This window comes from Terrapene carolina, unplaced genomic scaffold, assembly GCF_002925995.2.
Source record: "Terrapene carolina triunguis isolate 2854851 unplaced genomic scaffold, T_m_triunguis-2.0 Scaffold247, whole genome shotgun sequence".
Lineage (NCBI taxonomy): Eukaryota > Metazoa > Chordata > Testudines > Emydidae > Terrapene > Terrapene triunguis.
In genome coordinates, this window is record NW_020664598.1 from 7,268,175 (window position 1) to 7,289,554 (window position 21,380).

The window sequence follows — 21,380 nt, forward strand, 5'->3', positions numbered from 1 at the left end:
CCCCAGCAGAACCCAATAGGTAGGGCTTTCCCCACTAAACTGCCCATTCCCCCATAAACAATCCCCCCCCATGAGGCCCCACTGTCTTCAGATGCCTGGCTGGGCAAAAGAACAAGCCTTACCACATATCCTAAATCCCAGACTGTCTCAAACCAAGGGCAGAAGCTTGGTGAAAAATGCGCTGCAACCAGCATCCTCTGGTAAATCCAGGGAACCCAGCTTGAGCACCTCTGCTGAGTATACATGTGTCTGTATGTTATGGGAAGTGGGGTGGTAGGCAGATCCCAAGCCATTTCTGTAGGCAGGTCCCAAGCCATTTAAGGCTTTAGAGGTTAAACGCTCTAGTCTATTTAAATCATTGGATTGTGGGTGGAGCCCACCAGAAGACAAATGGCCCTGCCCTCTCAGATGAAGGAGGGGGCTCTGGACTATTGAAATCCTGGAAAGAGGTGGCATGAGCCCACCAGAATGAAAGGTCCATCCCCCCTCAGAGGAGGGGCCTCTGGACTGACAGCACTGGAGACTAAAGTCTTATGTTTATCCACACAATGGATACAGCCTGGGCAATGAGAGAGCAAGCTTCCCCACCTCCCCTTCTACAACCAATGAGAGATCTTGGGAGAGAGACAACTAAACACAAATGAGCAGTGGGGAACAGATAACGGAAGAGCAAGAGTGTGTTAGGCAGAACAACAATGGCAAGAACAGAACAGCATGAGGGAAGAGAGGGAGCGGGGGGGGGGAAGAGAGCAGAGCAAGAGGAAAGTAAAGAGGAAGGACAATAGAGAGCAAGGGAGAGTGGACAAGACACAAAAATGTTTCATAGTTAAGATATGAAACAAGGAGGGAATGTTACCTGGTTCGTTAGAAAGAACAGGAGAAACAGGACGAGAAAGAATAAAAAAATAAATAAGAGAGAGATAGTGAAACGAAAATAACCAGAAAAGAGAGAGAGTATAAAGAGGGAAGTGGAAGAAACACAAAGAGGGAGCAAAGGAATGGGAAAATGGAAGACTAGACAAGAAAACATACTTGATCCGTTTAGGCTGGAAATATTTTATTCTATGTTTTATTTGGGACAGAGGCAAAGATTAAAAAAATACAAAAGTTAGTGACTTGAAGAGGGAAACAGAAAAAGGGCAGTAATTGGGCTCAGTTTGCCAGCAGTCATCCTGCAGGGAGATAGATTGCTCTTCCTAGCCCCAAAGATACTAGCAGCCCAACAGCTGGTCACCCAGCAAGGCATCCTGACTCGAGACAGAAAAGGTGAAAGCAGAGACATCTTTCCTTGGCATCTGCCTATTTTTGCATGCTAGCTATTCTGGATACTTAAATTAATGATCAATGTAAATAAACTCTGGATAATCATCCTCATTTAGAATTTGGTTGCCAGCACCTTGTTTTAAAAAAAATCACTTTCCTTGCTCTGAGAAACATTGAAGTTGCAGGCTCGCTCTTTCCTCTTGTTTGGTGTACATTTAGGACATACACAAAATTTAGAGTCTGGATCCTAGGGTATTGTGACCTGGTATGGTACTATGTATATATATATAGATATCACACACACACACACACTACTAACTCTTCTTCTATGGCGTGTGTTCACATGATGGCAGGAGAGGTGCACTGGCTCCCTGCTTCGAGACGCTCTTTGAATGCTATCTATATGCTTAAGGCACCAAATTATGCATTCAGATATCTGCACGCAGCTCCCATTGACTTGAGGGCAGGGTGGATAAAAATCAATGATTTTTTTATTTAAATACAATTTTCTTGAGTTTGTTATTTAAAATATAATACATTTTTCTTTTTAAAAATAAACCGGTTTAAAATGAAACCTGAGTGTAATATAAAATATATTGAGGCCTATATTTATTATAGTCTCTTAAAACATTTAAATAAAACTAAATGTACGAGTCTCTATCAAAAACTTTGAGTTAGAGGCTGCTTTTCGATATAAAGAAAGAATCAGGGGAATAACATCTAACTTTTGAGGTCAAGCTTTATAAATATGGCACAATGGGTCAGCCTAAGTATCTTAGGAGACTGTCTCATTTTCAAGAGACTTAGGAATGTAGGAACTTAAGCTCCAGGCCCTTTTACTTACAAATATTTGAAAATTTTTCCAGGCTGACCTGAAATAATCAGTTTAATTTTCTGACTACAGTTAATCCCTCTGTTTGCGAGCTGAGGGGTGAAAACATTGTCTACTATCTGTTCTAATCTTTTAGTTGTAAATGTTAGACGTGTTTTGATAAGAGAAGTGTATGTATCCAAAACTTTAAGATTGTTTTGTTTAATTTTAATTTTATAAGTTTGATATGCTGTTTTGTGGGTTTAATTAAATTTCAGTTACTATCCTAATATCGCTTGACACAAATCATGAGCAAAAAGTTAATTATCTAGCAAATAAGCAGTATATCAGTCACCATTTTCTAACATACTAAAAATGTACAATTAATAAGAATCTGAAAAAGTTAAGCTATATAATTGCTTAAATAAATGTATATAGTTATAGTGTACTCTCCTATATATAAATGTATATAGTTATGTAATAAAAAGAAGTATCAAATCTATATAAAAGCTCCATTTAGTTGTAAATCAGCATATTTAATGGTTATATTAATCAATGACAATGCACCCTTTCTTTAGAAAATAACCGAAGTACAAACAGAAAAGCTGATTGAAATTGAGGCTTTCCACTTGGTGGTTTAAATAATGATTTAAATAGCTGATTTAAATCTCCTGGATTTTAATCAATCCATCCTGCTTGGGGTTACCTTTTTTCAGCTACATCCCTGAAGAATAATTTGTCTGTGTTTTTTGTCAACTATATATATTTATATATATATTTATTATATATATTTGCCAGACCCTCCGCACCATCTTGGAATGTGCTGCTACAGCTCCTCATTCCAAAGCAGCCCTTACTACAATTATAAATAGAGCTATCAAATCAGCTAAATATTTGAATTTGAGGATACAGTATAAACATGTGATATCAGGTTTCTGCCTTCAGGGAAACCCTAAAAAGAAACGCACCTTCAACCCCTGAGTTTTTACATTGCATTAGGATTCACAAAGCATTTGCGTCCTAACAACAAAACAGGTCTGTGGTGTTCAGGGAACTGTAAATAATGTATTTGTACTGAAATCAAAGCTTTAGAACTGTGACAGGTATAGCAGCTTATCATATTGCCCCAAAAGTGTTTGATTAATAACAAATAATTTATTTTCCAGGCAGCAGATTTGTGTTCTATAAGTTTTATTTTGTTTTTTCTCCCACTGGAAGTAGGGGGGAGAGAAAGTGGGGATGAAGGATCTTCTGAAATTCTAATGGAGTCATTTGTATGTTTGTGAGTATCATCTACACACTCACCCTCTTCTCTTCCAAGGCCTTGTACCACCCTTCAGCTTCCAAACTGACCAGTGGGATCGCTGTGGAGCAAACAAGGCCCTCCTTCTTCCCACTATTAAAGAAGTCTCCCTTGACAGCACTCCTAGGCTCCAGCCTCTCTTTTATAGAAACATATAATACATCGTGTTTTTTGTTTTACTTTAAGAGGAAAAAATAACATAAATTATGTTGCACTTACTGAGTTCGGCAATGCTTCCCACCCGGGTAGCGAGCAAGGATTGCTCTATGGTCCTTAACTCCGATTGGCTAAACATCTGTACTTCGCCTGGCTTATTTGACCTTTGTTGGTCTTTGTGAAGGTTCAGACTGTCTGGCAGGCAGAGAACACCTAGAGTTAATAAAAGAGAGAGAAAACAAAAGATCACTGTCATTTTAGTCACTATGGACAGTTGCTGTCTCAGTCAGACCTTGCTGTGTATGTTTCAAGACCATGTGTTTGGAGCTCAAAAGATATCTATGTTGGGTTTTTTTTATAAAACAAACACATATAATATAAATATAACACAATATTGCAGCTGAGTCAGATACTCAAAAATGTCCCTCATTAACTTTTCAGAATACCCTTAAGTCTCTCATGCTGTCATTGTCCATTCTGGGGATAACTTTTATAGGAAAGTCCAGTAGAATTTTATAGAGATGAAGTCAAGAACGTTCCAGAGAAATTAAGCAGAGGTCTATAGAAATTACTTTAAAAACAACTAAATTCAATAGAAAATTCTATCTAGAATTCTGTAGGTTAGTATAAAAACCTCTATATAGAAAGGTTATTTTATATAAAATATTATAGGACCTTTCTATAAGGAAAATTCCATTTCTAACTGTCAAAACAATGGACAGTATCAAGATGTCTGCAATGACATCTAGAAACGTATTGCATTTGTTCTGCAAATGTAACTCCTGGCTGTTGAACTGTTTTAAGTTTTGAACCTCTGCCTATAATGCAGAAGAAGCACAAGATTTGTTTAACTGTAATGCACTTTTTCAGGGGCAAATAAAGCCACTGTACTGTCCTACCAAATGGACTAACTCAGATAATATTCATTCAAACACAACAGTAACATTCCGAGAGCTTATCTAATCACTCAAACACATATAAGAAACAAATGTTTATCATTTGAAAATAATTTTCATACTACAGAACAGAACTTATTAAAAGCCCTAACAACTAATCTCAAACCATAGATATTAGTGACATCAACGTGTGGTTAAGGCAGAAACAATTCTCCCTTTTTTGAGGTATGTGAACAGTGCACCATGTGCCATGATGTCAACAGTATCACATTCCATGAGGCAAATTCACCCTTGGCATAAGCAGACGCAGCTCCATTGAAGTCACCTCAACTAAAGTCACTGAAGTCAATGGAGTTGCACTTGCTTATGCCAAGGATAAATGTGGACGTATATCTGCCTGTGCAATTTGCAAAGCTCTGATGCCTCTGTGGTAAAAAGGCAGATGTTGAAAAATATGAACAAAAAATGGTGCTTGTGAAAGGTGAGGGACTGACAACCCTGCAGACCAACCAGACATTACAAAACAAGTACAGCAACAGGCACAGCCTCCCACCAGCCCACTAATGTACCCCATGGCTTTTCTTGAGGAAGAGGGAATAATTCAGTTTCCCTGTCCCATTAGATACTTGGCCTCTCTCTGATGCGAATGCTACTAATCTAGCCAATGAACATCAACTGAGGAGCTATTTGTAAAGTGGCTACCTCTGGGACTCTTAAACAACAAACTAATTTCACAAAGGCCACCAAACAGCCATCCGAGGGTAGTGATTTTTGGCCATTGCTGATCTGAGTGGAAGTCAAGCCCGTGACCTAGAACTGAAAGACTCCATGAAAAATATCCGTAAAACAAACAAACAAACAAAAAATAAAAATCTTTCTACCTGCTCCAGACTCTCCCTTTTTCCCTGAGCAGAGCTAGGAGGACCCGCTGCAGAGATGCCTCATACGGACCATCATTCTAGCCACACCCCTGCACAATACTGTGATATTAATAAGCACCTAATTAAGCTCATATGCACAAGATAACCAGGCACTTCATGCTGAGTAAAAGTTAACTGAAAATGTCACCGTTTCACTTTTTGACAAGTTGGTAATAATAAAAATGTCTAACGTTTATACAGCACCTTTCTTCCCAAGGGGTCTGAAAGTACTTTAGAAACAATAGTTAGCTCCATTGAAATGCAGCCACCTGCGTGGTGGAGAGTGGCCACAAATCAACACACAGCATGCTGCTGAGCTGTTTGGAGAGGGGTCATTTCGGAACAAAGTCCATACTTTTATGAAAAGTGTCCTGGGTTGTTAATGGCCATGCAGACCAGAACCTCTGTTTTTAAGTCTAGTCTGAAAATAAAATGATACAATAAAAAAATTAGGAGGGGGGCCATTTCCGTTAAATTGGCGTGCCACAGAATCATGAAATGAAGGGATGAAAAAGACTCTCTGAGTCAAGTATTCAGACATTACACATCAGGCAAAACTTTTCCCTACTTCATTCCCACATGAGTTTTATCTAACCTCCTTTTGAATGCCCGCTCCAGTGATAGTGCCTCAGTTCCCTCCATTGGTCTATTCTAGGATTAATGTAGTGGTGACTCCAGAATGGTGCAGTCTCTGCCAAAATGTGGTTGCATCAATGCTGTGTATAGCAGTTATTACTTTCCTTTGCATGAGAATCCTCTGTACAAGACATATAGCCAGAGAATGTCACTGGTTATTTTTGCAACAACATCTCATAGCACGCTTAGGACTTATTTAATATTCACTGTACCCTCTAAGTCTTTTCCCCACCTTCCCATTGAGATCTGTATTCTTTATGACAATGGATTGTGATGATGATGATTTAAATAGTGTCAGCAGCGCACTAGATGCTTTACAGAGAAAAATGAGGAAACGGCCGGTCCCTGCACCAAAGAGCTTACCATCCAAGGAGACCACAAGAAGGGGATAGGAAGCAAGAAAAGCAGTGCAACTGAACAGTGAAGTTTTGCAAGTGTCTTGTTAGTTCCAAATTGTCTTGGATTTTTCTCACACCCCTCACCTCCAGCTTGGAATAGGTGAGGTTTGTTAAAAAAGCCTATTGTAGAGTGGCCCTAAAATCCCGAATCAGGGAGGGGACAGACCTGATTGAAGGGGTTCAGGTTCATATCACATGAGTCTTCTTTTGTGGAAGGAAAGATGAGAGCACAGAATCTCCTTGATCAGCTGGAGAACCTGCGTACTGAATTCTTGGCAAGAGGAACCTCTGCAAGAAGGTTTTAAACGAGCCCAGAGTGGAGCACGGTCAGAGTAAGAAGGTAGGATGAAATCCTGACTCCACTGAAGTCAATGCCAAAACTCCCACTGATTTGAATGTGGGCAGAATTTCACCGATAGTGCCCAGAGAGACAAATAAGGCGTATTATGAGGGAAGGACACAGGAAAGAGACACGACATAATACCAAATTGGGATCTAGGAAGTACAGTCAGAACTGATAGAAAAAGTAAAGCAATTGAATGAGAACAGGAGAAACCAAAAGAGGAAGCTTCGCAAAAGATTGGGGATACAATATTGGGATTGAAAGTCCTGTCTACACTGGCTTCAAAACAGAGTTTAAATACATTTCAAACTCAGTTCCAGAGAAACCATGTTCAAACAACATCAACCCACAACTGACACACAAAAAATATATGTAGTTTGTTTAAACATGGTGATAGCAAGTATGGCTCTCATCCTAGTATTGTCCGTGCCATAATGAGACCATACTCAGGAGCAGAATGTCACTACAGAAGAGTATGATTTGTTTAGAAGAGCAAAGTGAAAGAGTGAGACATCTGGAGCGACAGTGGGGGAAACAGAGAGAATTAAGGAGCAATAAAGAAAGGAGTCAAAGAAAAGAAATAACATAAGATAAAATAAGCTTTAAAAATCCTTTTGTGATTGGCTTATTTAAATACCTGATGTACTACTCAATATTTATATTCTGTAGATGCAGAAGGCTTTGAGAAGTACAGCTTTGCTTTTTAAAATGCAGAACTGCCTGCACATTTTAATAAGTATTCTCTCTAGTGAATCCTTTCCATTTATTGAGAATATACTCTGCAGTCTTAATGGAGGTGTGTATAATTATAAAAGCAAATTTTGGAGAAAAATATCCTGCCTAAAAGAGATGTATAATTGGTCTGTTATTACAGGATAATATAGTCTATTAGCTTTTGAAAACACTAACTAGAGTGTAAACAATTCTTGTGGCATCATCAAAAAATCTTGTTACATTAAATAATGTATCATAACAATTTAGCCCTGCAAACAATCTTAAAGTGAAAATAATATCATACACTGATTATTTTTCCTCAGTGAAAATATACATCAATTAAATTTAGGTGGGGGAAGAAATGTTGGTTTAAATGAGCTATACAAAGAAGATTGAAATGGTTTTTAAAATTATATTATACATACAAGGGAGTGTTGTTGAGCAATTAAAGGCAAGAATCAGGAAGCAGGGATTATATTCTCAACTCCATGTCTGGCTTGCTTTGTAACTTTAGTCAACTCATTTAACCTGTCTCTGTCACAGTTTCCTTGTAAAATCCTTATTCATTAATCGGTCTGATTCATTAATGCCTGGAAAACATTTTGAGATGCTTGGATGGAAGGTGCAATAGAAAAGCAAAATGTACTGTTGTTGAAAGATTTAGCAAACTGTAAGACATATATCAGAGGGGTAGCTGTGTTAGTCTGGATCTGTAAAAAGCAACAGAGTCTCCTGTGGCACCTTTAAGACTAACAGATGTATTGGAGCATAAGCTTTCGTGGGTGAATACCCACTTTGTCAGATGCACGTAAGACATATAGTGTGTCAGAAGGCTCTACTTTGGTTTGAGATTAGCCAAGATATGCAACAGCCAAATATTTGATATTTACACTGCCAGTTTAGAAACTGAAATTGACCACAGTGGGGAACATATGGAGTGGATGGTAGCTCACTGCACCTGGGGACCCACCAAACAGGCAGTAGTGAGAGAGCAGTGGAGGTAGAAAGGAGCAGGGCAACTTCCATACACTGCTATATGCTCTCCAGGGGTCCAAGCAGAAACAGGCCTTTGATGCTGCACCACAAACACCCTTAGGGGAATTTGTATGCAGCCATTGCTGAGAGTGAAAACAATGTATATCTCCTGAGCTGTGATATCTTGGAGAATGGGGGAGCCATACCCATGTCCTTCAGACAGATATTTCTGCCTTTTCTGTGGATATCCCAAGATACATGTGAATCTCAGGACACCTGTGGAATATGGGGGCTGAATCCCCTGCCCATTACTTAGGGAAGGGGGCTTCATTCCACACATACCTTTCTCCATTAATATCATAAAAGATCGTATTTCCACAATCCCCTACCTATGAAAACTGAAATTTCACTCCATTTTGTTAAGCATGTATTAGGAATTCTGAGACATCTTCAACAAAATTTCCACTCTCATCTCATATACCTATGCAAGCACATCACAAGTGGAGCGTTGGCAGATTGTATGCAGTCTAGTTGTAGCTGTGTCGGTCCCAGGATATTAGAGAGACAAGGTGGGTGAGGTAATATCTTTTATTGGACCAACTTCTGTTGGTGAGAGGGACCAGCTTTCAAGCTACGTAGAGCTCTTCTAGGAGACCATTAGTTTTATTGTTTAACATAATCCAGTACATATGCACAGAGTGCATTTTGTAAACACTTATAATTTTACCAGATCAAATCTGTTTTTCACCAGATTATCTAAAGGCAAATCTATGACCTACACACTATGAATACACCAGCTTTCAAGTTTCAATCATCTTCCCTAGGAGCTGTTTAAAGAAAAGTCACAAAAATGTGACATTATTTGACAGGAGGTGTCTGGTGCAGTGAAGCAAAGATTGGTATAATTTTCACTCTCTGTTAAATGGCACTAGACTAGGGAGACTGTGAATAGAAACTGCATGCAGTTCTTGGTATCACAGTACCAGAAAAACATTGATGAACTGAAGGGAATTTTGAGAAGGGGAACAAAGTGGTTAGTAGGCTGTAGGCAATGGCTTATGCAGAAAGATTACAAGAACTAAGGCCTTCCAATATATAGTCTGGCTATGTGATGACTAAAGACAACCTGGTAACCTATCTACAAGTATTGGAAGAGTATAAACACCAAAGAGGGAAAGGAATATTTAGAATGGTCCTCATCAATATAACTATGAATAATAATATGAAACCACACCAGGACAATTTAAGTTAAACATCAGGAAATATTTCCTAACAATAAGGCCTAAGATACAGTGAGTTAGTGGAATTTTTGTTGCTTGAGTCATTCAAAATTACAAAGAACATGATAACAATTTGTTATTGTAGGGAACAGCCCTGTCAGCTGCTGCTAGGAGGATTAGATGATTTAATAGGTTTTTTTAAAATGTGTAATTTCATTCATTCATTATCATCAATCCCCTAGAATGACCGACCATGACAGATGATTTCCTGTTTAATGACTGTGATGTGTGTGAAGCAGAAAAACAACTATGCTGATAAGGCATATTTCCTAAACAAGTAAATATAAAGTAAAGTCTGGTCTGCTGTTTAACTAGCAACAGACTAAGCATGACTTGGAAGGGACATGCTACACTCCCTTTCTTGTGAACTACTTAACCTCTGCTGCCAACATCATTTTGGACTTTTTGAAACAAGCAGAGACTGAGTATTTTCTTTACAAATGTATGACAGTGAAATAAACTCTGTATGTTGCAACCATCCCTCTACTGCACATGCATACATAATGCATTTTTATGGGATTTTTAAAATATCTGCCAAGTACCTAGTGTCTGAAATGATCCTTTTAACAAGGTATTATAAATATATTTTTATACCTGTGAAATGCTCATCATAACAAGATGATTTTTTCTCATTATTTTCTATGTGTTCCTTTCTTCATTAGGTGTATTTGGCTGTTTGGCATAGGCATTGTTCGTGGGATCCCTCGACTCCACATGACCATAGTTTCAGTTCTGCTGGGGTCTACTCAGCCTTTCTTTATTCCAAAGTAGCTACAAGGAATACCATGCAGTTTGCCGGGTGAAAACGTTTCACCCTCAAAAAAAAATTAAGTTTCTTTCTGCTCTGCATTATCATTAAAGACTCTATGGCACTTTTCACAACAGGAGAAGTGGAGTCTTTGGCCAAATTTTTTCCTTCCACTTTTGGGCATCTTCAACTGTTGTATGTCTGTGAGAAATACAGAACAGAACAAATACATGAGGCTCAGTTGAAATGTTGGCCACTTCCAAACTGCAGCCAAATGCAGTCCGTACATTCCAAAGGTGTCCATCATGTGAGCAGATGAAATAGGATCGTGAAGAGTGTGATGATAATTCTGTGGTCCACAGAACAGTCATGCCAGAATGCACCTGAGTGTATTATATATATGGACACACTTATAGGTATTCAAACACATAAAACATTTAAACTTACAAAGACAGGTGTAAATGATAGACTGGGAGGTGACAGGACAGTTGTGGGAAGGTAGATTCTTATTGTATGATTTATAAAGCACCTTTTACCTACACCAAGGTGCTGTACAAAGTACTGTAGGCATCACACAATGCAATAAATGTAAAAGAATTAAAGAAAACAAAATGCTTCATTCATACTTTTAAAATATTGAGTCATCGGCACTGAAATTTTGTGGAAGGGACTTCCACACCAGCTTGAAGTCAGATGTGCAAGAGCCTTGTACCTGAACAATGCACAGTGCACTGATGGAAAAGCAATTTATAGTACGTGTTTAGGTAGGCTAGGATCTTTACTAAGAAGGAGTTAAATACTGTTAAAAAATTCTGATTGGCTTGAGCAGAAATCACTTGTTAATATCATGGATTTGTTGGTCCAGGCCTCTGATAGGGATAGCTAAAATTAATCAGTTCTGTCCCTACTACTAAGTGTCAGCATATATCTGGTAGAATTCTTACAACTAAGAGTCATAGAGTTTAAGGCCAGAAGGGACCACCAGATCACCTAGTCTGACTTGCTGTATAACACAGGCCACCAACACCACCCAGCACCCATACACTAAACCCAGCAACCAAAATTAGAACAAAGTATTATAGTCCACAGGAGACTAAACTACTGTGCCACAGGCAGAGAACAGCAGGGACCAAGGCACACCAACGCCAGAGGCCTCTGCAATGGCAGTGAATTGATTAAGTAAGAGATATCCATATTCTCCTGGTGAGTGACACTCCTCCTCTCCCCCCCGCCCCATCTGACTTGGGGGAAAATTCCTTCCCAGACCCAGTTCCACATAAAGTGATCAGTTACACACCCTCAGCATGTGAGCAAGAACCAGACAGCCAAGCACCTTATGTAACCACTGAATAAAAATGTATAAAAAGAAAAGTTTCATAATATCTCTAGGAGTATTTCAGACTCGGTGGTCAAAAAATGGTTAACCAAAACCTCATTTTTACAAAATAATGTAAATGCAATGGAGCTGATTAAAAAAATCCCAAGTATGTATAACTGTACAACAAAACGTTACTGTACTATATATTTGCTAACCTAATGGCTACCAATGTAATTGATCAAAGATTTTTTTTTAAGAAGACATTTAACTTGTTCTCTTTGATCCTTGCAGAGTTTCTTTGCAAAGTTCTCATTTCTAAGCTCTGGATTTTACAACATACAGAGATGCAATTTTATTCTTCAAAAAAGCTAATTTATTTTCTGAAAATTATACCAGCAATTTTTTCCAGCCAGTAAAAGTTGCACTTACATATTTACTTTTGTAATGGTAAAAGGTTAAATCTGGTTATATACAAAGTCAAATATATAACCAGATTTGACCTTCTACATATAGCGATAAAGCTAGATTGACTTTTTTACACTCATCTCTCTCTCTATATATTACACTCGAAAAACTATGTCCAAAGAACATTAAGGTTGCAAAGTCAAAAGTTAGGAAATGCCAGAATTAAGGCTGCCTGTGCACCATTAATTCAACTCCCTCCTACGTATGTATCATGATACAGTCTTTAATTACATAACATACTATTTTTTACATAGGACCCCTGTCTCATTCAGCACACAAATGGTGCTCAAATAATGAACAGCTATTCAATATTATGTTTTCTCCTCACTCTTCAACGTGTGGCCCTGGGCCTTATTTACTGCACACTGTTCAAACCTTGCTCTGAAGTCAAAATTACTAATTTCCTCATGGGCTTTTCTATGGCACTCATCACTACAGTATCTGAGTGCTTCACAAACATTAGTTAATTTTTTTTTCACATCATCTCTGTGAAATGAGGGGTGGTATTATCCCCATTTTACAGATGGGGAACTGAGGCACAAAGAAATTAAGGTTAAAAGTTTCCACTAATTTTGAGTGCACAATTTCAGACCCCTAAGCCTGATTTTTCAGAGTACTAAGCACTGCATAGCTCTGTGTGTTCATAGCACAGCCCCCACTATCTTCAGCTGCAGTTGCGAGTGCTCAGCACTTCTGCACATCAGACCTCAAGGTCTCAAGTTGGATACCCAGGAAATGAGAAAACACACATGCGTCTGACGAAGTGGGTATTCACCCACAAAAGCTTATGCTCCAATACGTCTGTTAGTCTATAAGGTGCCACAGGACTCTTTGTCGCTTTTTATACAATCTGTGATCACCTGTCAAAAGTCTGGTTTAAGTGACTTGACTAGCATCACATAGGAGCTCTGTGGCAGACACAGTGATAGAATCCAATTCCCAGAGCAGCATTCAACTACCTTACTGAATCACCTGCCTCATTCACTACTAGGCAGGCCATTTGTCCGGTTTTAAGATGGACAGTTCTGTTTTGTTTGGTTTGTTCCCTGTCCGGTACGGATACAAAATCAGACATAGTTTTGTCCAGAATCACATGCAGAGGATGCCATGGTTCACAGCATGCTGCTTTGCCCCCACTGGCATGAACTCACACACAGTGTGTGCGCAAGAGCACGCTGGCAAGGGCAGGATGGCACGCTCTGCAAAATGGCACATGGTAAACTGACAGGGGCAGGGTCATATAGGCGGGGACAGGGACAACCAATTGGATGTGTCTTGCATTCTGGGGATGCGTCAGTGGCCACCCTGTTCACTATACACCCTGTTCTATCTTCTGCAACAAATGAAGCAGGGATCCCACAGACAACAGTCTCCTTTACTACACAACCACGATTCACCCCCAGAGTAGGTCCATCCTGTGCACTGAATGAGGTAAGGGTCCTGTGGGGGAAAAATTAGTATGTGATAATGCTGTTAAGGACTGCATCAGAATGCACACTCACAAAGGGGCCAAATTAAGATTGCACAGACACCTTAATTTTGGCATTTCCTAACTTTTCACTGCTTTACATTAAAAGAACATTAAGTGTGCAAAGTCAGGGTTTTGTGTTTGTGTAATTCCCTAGGTTTTTAAAAAGGCAAACTGAAACAACAGAAATTCTATCATGTAATATTACACTGACACCCACATGGTTCATTAGCAGGGTTGGAACCTTTAAATCCACGGCACACACCTCTGCCACTTGAGCTAACGGAGTAACTGAGAGCCGTTGAAGGTTGTTGTCCTCCCTGTGGAACAGCAATAATGGGGGTTGAGAGACTCACTCTGTCGAATTTTGTCAGGTTTCACAGATATTTGCTGACAGAAGAGGAATGGTGAAGATTCAGGAATCTTGGGTTCCATTCCAGGCTCTGGGAAGGAATGTGCTCTAGTTGACACAGATCCTTCTGCCCCCTCCTTGCCAACCTCTCTTCCCCCAGCTCCTCATCCCAGTCCAATTCTCCTCATCTGCCTGTCCCAGTCTACACTCCTAAGATTTCTCTTCCCAGTCTCCTTGCCCAGTCAATCCTACTCTCCCCCTCTGGGCTCTTAATCTGACCTGTCTCTTCCCTTCCTCCCAGCATCCAGTCATCCCCACTGCCTGTTTCCCTCCCTCATGGGCTCCCAGTCTCAGTCTCCCTCACTAGGATCCTCATCCAACCTCAGTCTCCACTGTCTCCCACACCCTCCCTGGATCCCTGTCCTACTCTCTCTTTGTTGAGCCATTCCTAGATCCCCCCCATATCCTGACTCCTCATCAGCTCTATCTTCCCTTCCTCGCAGCTTTTGTTCCCCTCCACTTGTTCCAAATCCCAGTCTCCAGCCTCTCCTGTCTCAAATCTCAGTCACGGTTTCTCACTCTCCTATTTCAGTCCCAAATCTATTCTTTTTTTCTCCCTCTGTCTGGCTCTTGTCTCCTCTGCATTCAAATTAGATGGCTTCCTCCTCTAGACTGCCTGGATCCAGGAGGGAGGATCAGTGAAAGCACAGGAAAGACAAGCTCTCTGTTCTCAGCTCCAGGGCCTGACCCACAGCATGGCTTAGAGTAGCCATTGCAGGGAAAGTCCAGCTTTGTCTCTATAGCCCTGGGCTGGAACATGCTCTTTAGGGATGCCCTATGCACATTCAAATCATATGCAGGAGTTGTGAGGGGATGGAGCATGTTCTTCAGTATGCACAAAACCTTCAGGTATTTTAGTTACTAAGCTCTAAGAAGTCTCTACTGAGCATGTGCAAACTGAGATTTGCGGAAGACTTATATTGAGGACAAACTTGGGCAGATTTTCACAGGAACAGCAAAAGGCACATCTGTGACACAAAGGCCACCCCCCTGCCCAAGCTCCAAAGCATAGGGGGAGGGAGATGTGCTAATGTCTCAAAAAAAAGGTTGCCAGAATTTTTTAAATATTGCAAAACAACGTATTTGTTCCCTAGCCTTGCTCTTGGAAACGGCTGAATCATTGAGGCAGACACCCAGTATGGAAAACGTCAGCCAAACTTTAACCATTTGGGATAAGTTATAAGAACTGCAAATAGGGTTTTATAATGGGAAGTGTCAGGCAACCTGAATAATAGACAGTGCTACCAGCTCTGCCTATAGTACTTATAGAAAAGGTCCCACTGGATTTCACATTGTTTTGTTAAGAATGGGAAAGGGCTGGTGAACCGCACTCTCTAAATCCAATTCAAATGTAAGTTTATACTGTAATTCTAAAAAGCTACTTCTACGAGGTAGTAATAAGAAATGGGCAAGTTGATTATTGACATGAATACAGATTGATAAAGATTAGTTATGTCATATTGAATAGAGATATTAGAGATGGACTAAAATCAAAACCGCAAATACAAAGATCTCCTAACTTTGGAAAGGTTTAAACAATAAGAGTCATTGCACAAGGTAAATTCACAGGAGATACATATCATCTGCTTCCTCTTTCTTGAGGGTCAGAATAGATCTTCAGGTTAGGGTCACCAGGCTCTTAAAGCCTTGTCTATGGTGGTATTCAATCTGTGATTCCTTCGCTGATTTCAACAGGAAAAGGGACATTGCACTATCACTTTGTTCTCTGTCTCATTCCTGAGGGGTACTTGGTCTCAGGAACTTGAGAAGCTCTAACTCATTGTTCAATGGCACTTCTTCTATTGCCATGATGGATATACGTCCAAACTTTTTGGTCTGAACAAAATCTTATGCCTGGAGCTAACCAAGCCTAAGACTTGGCCTGGAACGCTCTCCCTGATGTAGGCTATTAAAACGGTTTCTATAATTAATTAAAGCTGTACTTATTCCAATTATATGCTCTGTGATGGGCATAAGAAATTGGTATCTATCCTACATTTCTTAGTGGCAATAATTCTAAAGTATAGGGAACTATAAAAACTATAAGACTAAAAAGGTTAGAGTATTTGAAGAGGACAAGGGTTCAAAAAGGATTAATTTTCTGTCAGTGTAAAACATACAGTTGAAACCCTGCAGAAATCTTAATTGCAATGCATAACACTACAGGAGTGACAGGAATTCTGAGCAAGTTTTAATTGTGTCAGCTGAATGTCATGGGGAAAATGAATCAATTATGGGGTTCATTTTGACTTCTAAAATAAAACTAAGTTCTAAGTAATTATTATGAATTTCTTTCAGTGAAAATCCAGAGTTCCCTAATCTAAATCAAGCTCACAAATTCATGGGCTCCAGTCCTGGCAGTACACTTCTTTTGACCTTGGAGAAAAGCAGGCTAGCAACTATCTTTGAGCTTAATTAAGAAATTAACCCATTAAAATTTTTCCAACAAATCACTTTATTTTATTTGGAATTTAGTTTGAAATCAAACTAGTTTTTCTTCTGTTCAGCATTCCCCAGAATGTGCCTATGTTGGGGAGCTGTAACTTTCCTTTAATTTTTAAAATTTGCCCAGAAATACTAAATCTGGATTGTGTTACGTAACCTGCAATCCTATTGGGTTCACACGATTTGTGGCTGATGGCGTCACAGACTGATGGCTGCAGCATCACAGTGCACATAACATTGCATCCTGCAGAATGCTATGGTATGATGGTGACATACAGTACACAAATAATAAAACATAATGGTGGTTGTCCCTCAGAATCACCAAAAGAACAGACTGAGCCTGTAGTATGATGTGACCCCCCCCGCCCTTTTTATTTATTTATTTTACGCCTCAAGACTCCCCCAGTTACAGACGTAAATTCATCTCTTACTAACAGAGCTCTGTTTATGTGCCTTTTATTCAGCTGTTCATTTACAGTGAACTACACTGTGCCACAGTGCTCCGGGAACATCCTTGATTGACATCCTTGATAGACAGGCCTCTGAAAGCTCCACCATGTGACCAATCGTACAGTACCAGATACACTGGTGATTAACAGACTATCAAGTACATCAATACAATCCCCTTGGTTTTGTTCTTTTAAGACTTCGTTTTATCATATTCAGGGACAGAAATATACTGCCACTCTGACTGAGGCATAATTAGCGAGAAGAGATAAACTGTTCATTAGCACAAGAACTGATACAATCTTCTCCTATATCATTATAAAAGTAATATAGAGATAATAAAATTCCATTTTGTATCTGGACCAGCCTCTTTGCCATAAGGTTTGCATAAGGTAGCAAAATATGTTTCTTCTGAGCCAAATTCATAAAGTTAACTATGTACTTAGCTGAATAGGTATGGATTCAAACATATGCTTAAATAGTTTGCTTAAATGGTGCCGTGGAAAGGTGCTCCTAACTTTTAAAGCACTAGAAATACTTTCCCCTACTTCCCACAGTTCTGTAATGGCACTACATCACACTACGATGGACACTATAATCCAGATTGAAATGCATCTCTCCCACCTCCAATGTGACAACTAGGAATCTGTGCTTAATGGAGTGAACTGATCTTAGCTTGGACCTGGGAACTGATATTTCGGGTATCACTGAAACATAGTTAAGGGCCTGAATCTCTCAAACTTCTTACTGTACCTGGCTAGTAGCTTCCCCCGGTTATTTTCATCCTTGTCCAAAAATTACTGGCAAAGGTGGTGGTATTCATTGTTATTTTTAGATGCACCCTGAGCACATCTGGGGACGGACATATTTCAGCAGGCTATTTTTACTTACTTGCTTTATATTTTCTTCACCTACTGCAGCATTTCAGAGAAAGCTAATATAGGTCCTGGACGTAAGCCTCCTTCCTAATAATCTATACTTAGTTTATGGAGACTGTCTCCTACAATTACTGCCCTAGGGCTTCAGTACTGACATAAAAATGTGACCCTATACTGCTCTTTCCAGCTCTGCATAAGGGATGACTACCTCAAACTGAGACTGAGGTTAGCATCAGCTGATGGAGTGAACAAATAATGTATATCACTTTCATCTCAAAATGATTCAAAAGGATATTGTATAAGAATGCTGGGGGCTAGGAGGACTATTTAATCTGGAGTTAGACTTACTTCTTCCAGAAAACCCTTGAGAACATTGTAGTTTTCTCACAAACATGGAAATTAAGGTTTTAACTTTATTTATATTCCCCATAGAAAATTAAAAGTTATACAAGTCTACATGTAAGGTCCCTCCAGATCATCTAAACTCTGCTCCCATGGTGCTACTGTAAGGACAACTAGAAAATATGAAAGAACCTGGTCTTATCCTTCAATTTGAGGCTAAGGAGGTGAGTTGAACTTTTCTGCTTTACCTACGGTGGGATAATACTGCATCTCACAAAGTTCAAGGGAGAAAGGAGTAAAAAAAAAATGTCGTGGGATGGTCAGTTTTATGGTTTATATGCGAGATGGCAGCTCAAGTAGCACAGTGAGGGATTTAGTCCGCACTGACTCAGAAAAGAGGGCACTATCTACTGAACCTGCAAAACCACCTTCCTGCAGCACCTTGGAGAAAAAAACTCATTTTTCAAGGTCCACATCCATTATAATATAAGCATGTACTTCACATACATTAAAATATTTGATCTTCCAAGTCAGTTGCAGAGGAACAAAATTCTGAACTGTGTAAAATATGGGAAAAAGTAAAAATGTGGCTAATACAGGTAATGCTTGAAGAACGAAGGAGAAATGTGGATAAAACATTTTGGGATGTTTTTAGAACATGGTAAATATACAATATGAACTAGAGGTTTTCATGTGAGTGCAATTATGACTGAAATGGTATTATAGAAGCAAATAACTGAAGTGCCAGCAGAGCAATAGGATTTAGAAAGGAAAGATAAGGAGATGCTGTACTGCTTTCTATCAAAAGTATGTACACAATTAGCGTAAGCTGACGTGGACAGTGGAAATAGTGAAAACATATGGGGTAAGATGAAGGAGGAGAAATATTCCTCTGACACATCCACCCTCTGCACATTTAGGGAAGAAATGGGATGGTGGGTGAGGATGCAATGGGGCTAATGTGGTCGTCTTGTCATCATTAGTGTTTGGTGGGTTTGTGTAGCAGTGTTGCATATAGGCACTTCTGTAAGATGAATGTTACTGTTTGATATGGAAATAATTCTGGTTTTAATTATGTACAGAGTCTTGAATTAAGCTAGGCACTACTCAAGATAAACAAATAAATAAATAAATATGGAACCCGAGAGGGTGGGGGAGTTTTAGAGCACTCAATGAGGTACTTATGGGACAGCTATTAAGAATGTCACAATATAAATAATTTATAAAAGAGGGAACTTTAATTATGAAAATACGGTACAAAAATCCATAAAACAAGAAACATATACTCAGAGAAGCATTTAGACTAAGTGGAGTTATGGACACTTTTGTCACCCCTCAGTGGGACTACAGCACTGCAATATACCTGGGGCGTGAAGCTTTCAGCACCTAGGAAATTCCAGATGGTACAGAACACTGCAGTGCATCTCCTCAGCAACAGAGGCTACTGCAAACTCATTACATTTGTCCTCGACCCTCCACACTGGCTTCCCATAGAATATCGAATCAAGTCCAAATTCTCTGCCTTTATATTTAAAGCACTCCATGGACTGGGCCCAGGAGATCTAAAAGTTTGCCTATGGTTTTGGGATGAAGAGTGTGGTTGACAAATACCCTCCTTTGGCGCAATGGATCTCTCTACAATGAGGGCAAAGCTTGTCTGTGTGAGAGACGGAACTTGCTCGGGGGCCAGTCTGAGACTGTGGAATGAATTTCCCCTGAAACTATGGACCACCACAACCGTCACCACTTTCCACTCCATGTGCAAGGCACATTTCTTTGACTTTTCCTTCTCTAACATAAATATATGGCAACAGGTTTATATTTAAAAAAAAAATCCCTCTCAAAACAAGACACGCCACTACACACTTTTCTCTCCTTGGGAAAGGATGAGAGAAGAAACAGATGTTAGTCATGTTGCTTAATGCACTGCAGGAAGGTGCCCAGATACCATGGTGATGAGAGCAGTATAAGAACCTATAGAGGATAATTCCTTTTTTTCTATAGGATGGTGGAATTGACAAGAGGTTCTACAAATGCAGATCGGAATACCAGGTGGAAATAAAGGTTACAGAGATACGTAGCCACACCTGAGTCAGATCTTCAGATCTGGGGAACATGTGTGGTTCTTTGGCAGTGTTATGTGCTGGGGTTTGTAGTTTGTGGTAGTCAAAGTCCATTGTAACAACTGAGCCTGTTCACTTAGGTTCGTTTGTACATTGTGCTGGTGAAAGCAGCTGTGTATTTTGGTGATAGTACTTTGGTTTTGTTAGCCTGTTAATTTAAATGGGTGCATTATTTGTGGTGGTTTGTTAAGTGCATTGGTGGTGATGTTTTATTGCAAAGGGACTAAAATGTTATTGCAGATAACTGCCATATAATGAGATGTATTATTATAATAAAGGAAACAACATTGCAACAATACTTAGCACTTACATAGCACTATACATCTTCAAAGCAATTAACAAATATTAAGTAATTAATCTCCACAATACCCCTGTGATGTAGGTAAGTTGTATGAGCCCCACACTTGGAGCCTGGGGATCTAAAACAGAGAGCTAAGCATCTGTGGCCTTGAACAAGAGAGGGAATCAGTGTCAACACTGGGATCAGAACTCAGGATTTCCTTATTCCTGGTTCTGGCTTTTAACCACTAGACCCAACCTACTCCTCTATAATGTGAGGGAAATAGTTGGTAATACAAACTGGGATCCTGCACTCCTTGGAAAATCAACAGAGAGGCAGCAGAGGAAATTAAAAAACACAAAATGCTGAAAGCCCAAAAGTTAATAGCAAAAAGGTGCAGCTAATACACATTTTAAAACATAGATTAAGTGAGGGCTAGTGAAAAAGTTGAGGCTTGATTCTGATCCCACATATAGTGGTTTTACAACAGTATAATTGAATTGACATCAGTGGAGTTATTCATGATTTTCCCTGCGTGAAATTAGAATCAGGCCCCAACACAACAACAGGGAATTGAGAGGAATAAGGAGTGATTTTTTTTCTGATCCATTTTAGAAATATGCTCCTTGTCTAAGTGTGGGCATTTTCTTTTCTACGTAATTATAGTCTTTTTTTTCTAAAGCAACAGGAAATGCAGCCTAGTAGTTAGAGCAGGGGACTGGAGACAGGACTGCCAACTTCTGTTCCCAGTTCTGTCAA

The 21,380-nt window shown here is 39.5% G+C and overlaps 1 protein-coding gene across 1 annotated transcript in view; it reads right to left on the reverse strand.

Moving 5' to 3' along the window:
- The window catches only part of BTBD11 (BTB domain containing 11), a 268,567-nt gene that overhangs the window by 105,453 nt on the left and 141,734 nt on the right, over nucleotides 1-21,380 (reverse strand). Inside the window, exon 2 of the mRNA XM_024212959.3 lies at nucleotides 3,597-3,746. Coding sequence (XP_024068727.2) covers nucleotides 3,597-3,746 — 150 coding nt within the window. The remainder of the gene's footprint in view (nucleotides 1-3,596; nucleotides 3,747-21,380) is intronic.